The sequence below is a fragment of the Cebus imitator genome, unplaced genomic scaffold (genome assembly GCF_001604975.1).
Source record: "Cebus imitator isolate Cc_AM_T3 unplaced genomic scaffold, Cebus_imitator-1.0 Scaffold181, whole genome shotgun sequence".
Lineage (NCBI taxonomy): Eukaryota > Metazoa > Chordata > Mammalia > Primates > Cebidae > Cebus > Cebus imitator.
The window spans coordinates 532,590-540,003 of record NW_016107496.1 but is presented as its reverse complement, the minus strand read 5'-3'; the positions used below and the strand labels follow the sequence as shown (position 1 = coordinate 540,003).

General features: G+C 43.0%; 1 protein-coding gene and 1 non-coding gene across 4 annotated transcripts in view; both read left to right on the top strand.

Moving 5' to 3' along the window:
- Window positions 1-3,381, top strand: part of KANSL2 (KAT8 regulatory NSL complex subunit 2) — a 30,381-nt gene extending 27,000 nt beyond the window's left edge. For 2 of the 3 annotated variants that reach the window (XM_017545700.2, XM_017545702.2), the window contains exons 9-10: window positions 1,619-1,738; window positions 2,493-3,270. In XM_017545700.2, the coding sequence (XP_017401189.1) occupies window positions 1,619-1,738; window positions 2,493-2,624 (252 nt within the window). In that variant the 3' untranslated portion in view covers window positions 2,625-3,270. Of the gene's footprint in view, window positions 1-1,618; window positions 1,739-2,492 lie in introns of all 3 variants that reach the window. The other variant, XM_017545701.2, reaches the window with a different exon arrangement.
- LOC119473763 lies at window positions 2,150-2,286 on the top strand. The gene has a single exon (XR_005202987.1). It is a non-coding gene; the product is annotated as a small nucleolar RNA SNORA2/SNORA34 family (small nucleolar RNA).
- Window positions 3,382-7,414: the final 4,033 nt, after the last annotated feature.

Genomic DNA, 7,414 nt, shown 5'->3' with positions numbered 1-7,414 from the left:
TCCACCCGCCTCGGCCTCCCAAAGTGCTGGGATTACAAGCGTGAGCCACTGCGCCCGGCCATTTTTTTTTTTTTTTTTAACAGAACAATTGAACTATGTTAGGCTTAAGAACCAGGAAGTTGGGCAGGCACTGTGACTCATTCCTGTAATCCCTGTACTTTTGGAGGCTGAGGCAGGTGAATCACGAGGTTAGGAGATCGAGGCCATCCTGGCTAACATGGTGAAACGCCATATCTACTAAAAATACAAAAAATTAGCTGGACGTGGTGGCATGGGCCTGTAGTCCCAGCTATTTGGGAGGCTGAGGCAAGAGAATTGCTTGAAACTGGGAGGCGGAGGTTGCAGTGAGCCGAGATCGTGCCACTGCACTCTAGCCTGGGCAACAGAGCGAGACTCCGTCTCCAAAAAAAAAATAGAACCAGGGAGTTACTCTGTGGGGTTACGGACTTAACCAAAATATTTCCTAGCCCTTTAGAGGAACTTTGAGTTTTCTGTCCTTTATCCTTTCCTGCTACCCTCTCCCCTTCCCCTGTTTGAGTTTATTTGCTTGCTTTATGGCTGTTAGGACGTTAATCAAACAATCTTGTATTGCCCAGAAATATTTAATTTTAATATACCATTGTTCATACTTAAGTTCATCACTGGTGAAATTACCATGTTGATTATAGATAGCCTCAGAGGGAATATTTTAAAAAATGTTTTAAAATTGTAAACATATATAATTACGTATGTAGTTAAACATATACGATTTTACTCTTTTAACCTATGTATTTATATATGTAAATGGTGGGTAGGTAGAGATGGGGTCTTGCTGTGTCATCCAGGCTGGTCTTGAATTCCTGGCCTCAAATGATCCTCCCACCTCAGCTTCCCAGCGTGTAGGTGTGAGCCAGCACACCTGGTAGTTTTTAAGTGTACAAATTGGTGGTGTTATGAACATTTACCATGTTGTGCAGCTGTCACCACTTTCTGTTCCAGAACTTTTTCATCAACCTAAACAGAAACTTTGTACTTTTTAAACAGTAACTCTCTCCTTTCCCTTTCCCCTGTTCCCTACTGTTATCCTTTTATCTTTTCTACTTTCTGTTTCTATGAATTTTCCTGGGAATTTTTTTTTCCCCCCGAGACAGGGTCTGCCTCTGTCACCCAGTTTAGAGTGCAGTGGCGCAATCTCAGCTCACTGCAGTCTCTGTTCCCTGGGCTCAAGGGAACTTCTCACCTCAGCCTCTGTAGTATCTGGGACTACAGGTGTGTGCCATCACGCCTGGCTAATTTTTGCAATTTTTGTAGAGACGGGATTTCACCGTGTTGCCCAGGCTGGTCTTGAACTCCTGGGCTCAAACAATCCACCTGCCTCGGCCTCCCAAAGTGCTGGGATGACAGGTGTGGTGGCCAGAATTTTTTAATCCACTATACTGGTCTGTGTTTTACACTTGGCAGCAAAAGCTCTTGGTGCTTTTGGATCTTGTTTCATTTGTTGGACATTCTAGTAAAAAAAAATTTTTTTTTTAAATTAAAGGTAGGCAAGGGTTGAGGGAGACAGCAGATAATTGCTTTAAAGTTTGCTGAAAAACATGCTAACTTTATTATTGTTACCCTTTTCTCTTTTTTTTCCTAGGACTTGGATGTTGTGGGTGATGGTATGCAGTGTCCTCCTTCACCTTTGCTTTTTGATCCTTCACTAACCCTTGAAGATCATTTAGTCAAAGAAATTGCTGAAGACCCAGTGGATATTTTGGCAAGTGAAGAACAATTCTCTTATGTAGTGACCTGGCCAGGCAGAGGGTTCCCTGCTGGCTAGCATGTACTCCTGGAGGGGAATGGGGTGTTATCACTAGTATAAAGATGCTCCACTATGGCTCTCGCTCATTGAATACCATATAAGCAAAGCACTTTAGAAAATGCTCCACTCTGCTCCTGAATACCCTTGTTGCTGTAGTTCTCCAGATGGGCTTAGACTACCTAATGGCCCCTGATCCTCATATCCCAGAATAGGACATAAATTTATTTAAATAAAAGCTTGAGACAAGTAATCTGGGTAAATCGTACCTTCTGAGGGAGAGTTCAGCACTGAAATTGTTCTCATTGTAGAAGGACCAGTAATGTAATGTGATTTGAGTTGTTTCTGTGGACTTTGGGTAGAATTCCAGTGGCCCTGACTGAAGACCAGCAGTTGTACTATAGCTGATGGTTTCAAACAGAGGCCTAAAGGACTATCTTCCTATGGTCTGTTGGCTGTTCTGGGACCTCAGCAGGGAATGGCTATTTCATTTGGAAGAAACAGCCTACAGCTCTCCGTCCCATTGGAATATCCTCAACAACGGGCTCTTCCAAGGGACAGGAATAGCTAATATAGGGAAGAACATCTGCCCAGAATTAATTTATTTCTGCCGTATTGTTCTTATTGCTAGTATAAGTGGCCATTGATAAGTCAGATTAATACTTCAGACCACAGTGAATGAATTTCTAACTGCAGTGCCTTTTTTTAACAGGGCCAGATGCAGATGGCTGGAGATGGGTGCAGATCCCAGGGATCTCGAAATTCTGAGAAGGCTTCTGCACCATTGTCTCAGAGTGGATTGGCTACTGCAAATGGGAAGCCAGAACCCACTTCTATTAGTTGATAGTTTTGGGAACCATTTTACTTTGGCAGATTTAAATTTCTCATTCTTCAAAGAAGTATTTCTGATCATCTCTCACAAAACACAGGCAACTCAACTACCTTGTTTTTCTTCTGGATTGAGTATTACAGTCAGACATAAAACCAAATTTTGAGGGAATAGACTGATACTTTTGAAAAGTTGTGGGTTTTTTGGGAAGACAAAGAGCTTTGATAATCCTTATCAAAGCTTCTGGGATTATTTGGGACTATACCTAAAAGGAAAGAGACATCTTTGTAATGGGATTTCCAAAGTCATGGATAGAAATCCACTTAAGTAGCTAGGTGGGAGCTGTCTTTGTGAGTGGTGTCTTTGAGATAGTGATGGCCCTAATATCTGGTTATCTCTATCTAAAGGCCTTGCAGTTCAGCGTTTCTTTACCTCTACTTAATTGAGCAGTCTTGAACCCCTTTCCCTGGTGAATTCTGGCTTTTATCCTCTGAGAAAATAGCCCACAGGACTGGGTCCTCCTTATCCATCTTGCTTTTAACCTATGTAAATTTCTGTGGTGGCTATCTTATGTAAAATAGAGTAAAAATTTATTGTATATAGTTTCTATTAAATGTTAAAGAAAATGTTATGAAAATATCAGTCACCTGAATTGAATGCATGTTTGTTTGAGAGTATAGTCTTTTTTACGGTTTTAGGGACCTATCTGATGGGAAAGGGAAGTTGGGACAGATAATACTTCCATCCCAGGAAGTAAACTTTCAGTAGCTCATTTTGGTTTTGCTTTGAAGGAAGAAGTAAAAGAAAAGGGGCAGGACTTATTAAAGCCACTCAGTCCCAAATATCTTTCTTCTTTTTACCCTCCTCTCTCTGTCCCCTACACCCACTCCCATTTCTCACAATGCCAATGCCATCTGCCGGGCATGGTGACTGATGCCTGTAATTCCAGCACTTTGGGAGGGTGAGGTTTGTGAGCTATCACTTGAGCTCAGGACTTCAAGACTAGCCTGGGGAACATAATGAGACTCTGTGTCTATACTTTTAAATTTTAAATAATTATTTAAAAAAAATAATGATAGGCTGGGTGTGGTGGCTCAGGCCTATAATCCCAGCACTTTGGGAGGCCAAGGTGGGCGGATCATGAGTTCAAGAGATTCGAGACCAAGAGATCGGAGACCATCCTGGCCAACATGGTGAAACCCCGTCTCTACTAAAAACACAAAAATTAGCTGGGCCTGGTGGTGCATGCCTGTAATCCCAGCCACTTGGGAGGCTGAGGCAGGAGAATCCCATGAACCTGGCAGGCAGAGGTTGCAGTGAGCTGAGATTGCGACACTGCACTCCAGCCTGGTGACAGAGTGAGGCTCCATCTTAAAAAAGAAATGCTATCTCATAATTCTTTAGTGGTAGAAATATACTTAAAACAGAGAAATTGGGGCCGATGCTGCATCACTAAGATAGACATAGAATGTCAAGATGGTTTTGACGCTGAATCTTAGAGCGGGGTTAAAATAGAAGTTTAGTTAGGGTTGAGGCACCTACACTAGCAATCGTCTATTTCTACACTGCATTATGACAAAAAGGCCAAAAGATTAGATTACTTTCTATAAGAACTGAAATGGGCACAGAATAGTTTACATAGTTACACCATCATCTTTAAGTATTTCATTCAGGAATAGACGAAAGTAACTCATAAAAGGCTCATCAGATGATGAACCCCTAGGGAGATTGCCTTCACTAGGTCTTCCAGTGATACTGTTTTTCAGTTTGTAGTTCACTGCTTTTTTGATCCCATGGTCTAGTATTTTTTTAAATTTTATTTTGAGATGGAGTCTCGCTCTGTCTCCCAAGTGATTCACCTGCCTCAGCCTCCCAAAGTGCCAGGATTACAGGCGTGAGCCACCACGTCCAGCCTAGACTAGTACATTTTACACTTTATCCATAAAGATAAACATTGCTTCTTTTTATTTATATATTTATTTATATTTGAGATGGGATCTTACTCTGTCACGCAGGCCGTAGGGCAGTGTCATGATTATAGTTCACTGTAGTCTCGAACTCCTGAGCTCAAGCCATTTTCCTGCCTCAGCCTGTTAAATCGGACTTAAGTGCCATATCATGCCTAAGACAGACGCTACATTTTTTTTTTAAAGACTGTCCTGTTCTTGTCCGCTAGGCTGGAGTGCAATGGCACAATCTCGGCTCACTGCAACCTCCACTCCTGGCCTCAAGCAATCCACCTACCTCAGCCTCCCAAAGTGCTGGGATTTATAGGTGTGCCCAACCCTAATTGATTTTTAAAAGACAAAACAATGTTGTGCTTCTAGGATTGAATAAAAATACTCCACATCCAAAGCTCTGTCAAAAGAAGTGCCCTAAAGAAAAAAATTGACTTTCCCTTTTTTTTTTTTTTTTTCGCTCTTACCAGCCAGGCTGGAGTGCAGTGTCGCCATCTTGGCTCACTGCAACCTCCATCTCCCTGGTTCAAGTGATTCTCCTGTCTCAACCTCCCAGGTAGCAGGGAATACAGGCGCCTGCCACCATGTGGAGTGCAGTGGTGTGATTTTGATCTCAGCTCACTGCAACCTTTGCCTCCAGGGCTTAAGCAATTCTACGTCAGCCTCCTGAGTAGCTGGGATTACAGGCATGTGCTACCATGCCCAGCTAATTTTTTTGTATTTTTAGTAGAGACGGGGTTTCACCATGTTGATCAGTTTGGTCTCAAATTCCTGAGCTCACATGATCCTCCCACCTCAGCCTCCCAAAGTGTTGGGATTACAGGTGTGAGCCACTGCGCCCGGCCAACTTTTATTTACGTCCACAAAAAATATGTATGCACTCTTAACTTTGATGATTTTATGTAAGGAGCAGAAAGGAGTGGCATTAGATTTTGATTAAGGATCTGTTTAAGCCGGGCGAGGTGGCTCAAGCCTGTAATCCCAGCACTTTGGGAGGCCGAGGCGGGTGGATCACGAGGTCAAGAGATCGAGACCATCCTGGTCAACATGGTGAAACCCCGTCTCTACTAAAAATACAAAAAATTAGCTGGGCATGGTGGTGTGTGCCTGTAATCCCAGCTACTCGGGAGGCTGAGGCAGGAGAATTGCCTGAACCCAGGAGGCGGAGGTTGCGGTGAGCCGAGATCGTGCCATTGCACTCCAGCCTGGGTAACAAGAGCGAAACTCCGTCTCACAAAAAAAAAAAAAAAAAAAAGGATCTGTTTATATTAGTTACTGGTTGGATTATTCTGCGTGAGAACTTTAGATTCCCTTCCTGGGTTTGTAATGGGACAAAGGATAGGGCCTCTTCTAAATCTCCCTTCTGGGTAACTAACCATGAAATTAGGGATCAGTAAACATTTTAACCAACTGTAATGCCAGTCACCAAGGGTGGTACAGAATCTGCATCCACACAATGAAGAATCGTGCTAATTAAGGAGGGTTAGGGTTTGTGGTGGGAGAGTAAAGAGGACTCTTTGGAGAAGTACTGGAGTGAGAAAGTATTTGTCAGTGCCTTTGCTGTGTCATAAACCACCCCAAAACTCTGGCTTACAATAGCATTTATTTTCTTGCTCCTGGGTCTAGTGGATTGCTCATGGGTTGGGGTGGGGAGGAGACTCTACTTCAGGAGCCAGAATTTGGGTTGAGATCATATCTTTTCCAAATGTTTCATTCTGGGATGTGGGTAGATGGAAAGTGCAGCTCTCTTCTGGCAATCACAGAAGCACAAGAGGCCAAATGACACCAGGCAAGCACATTTTTCATTTACTTGTGTCTTACCTGCTAACATTTCATTGGCTAAAAGCAGGTTGCATGGCCAAATTCAACCTTGATGTAGTGGGGAAATAATACCCTGTCCAATATGTGGTCTGGAAGATCACATGAAGGAGATAAGGAATTGGGAATAATAATTCATTCTATCCAAGGAAGACAGGATTTTTTTTTTTTTTTTTTTTTTTTGAGACAGTCTTGCTCTGTTGCCCAGACTGGAGTGCAGTGGCACACTCTTGGTTCACCGCAACTTCCGCCTCCTGAGTTCAAGCTATTCTTGTGCCTCGGACTCCTGAATGTTAGGGACAAGCTGTACAAGCTGACCCCTTCTCCCCACTCTGCTGGGCAGCTGCATTTCTGAACCCCTACCTAGGTGCCACATCAAGACTGCCAGACATGCTACAATTAAGCAAAGCCTGATTATAGCCATCTGGGCATTTCACGGGAGGACGGGGAAAACATATATTGGTTATCCATACTTATAAATTCCTGTTTGACACATATCTGTAAAAAAATTCCTGGTTTTTCTCTTTTTTTAAAAGACTATCATTACAAAACTCACAGGATAATGTACTGTAGGTCTGTTACAAGTTAACAAACTATCTCTGTGCCTGTTAACAGCGAATAGATGACCTTAGTGCTGAAACTCCCTTATGCCCCTCTCACCCTATATAACAGCCCCTGGTTTTGTAAGTCCAGGGCTGCCTCCTCTGACTGGTACAGAGCAGCCTGGCAGGTTAATAAAACTTTCTTGCCTGACTTTTGGTCTATTCTCCTTTCTCTTGGCTACCCTTATACCGAGTAGCTGCAATTACAGGCATGCACCACCACACCCAGCTGATTTTTGTATTTTTATTAGAGACAGGGTTTCACCATGTTGGCCAGGCTGGTCTCAAACTCCTGACCTCAAGCGACACCTGCCTAGGGCCTCCCAAAGTGCTGGGATTGCAGGTGTGAGCCACCACACCTGGCCACCACCTTGCTGCTTTTATTTTATTTATTTTTTCTTCTTTTTTTTTTTTCTTTTTTTTAAGA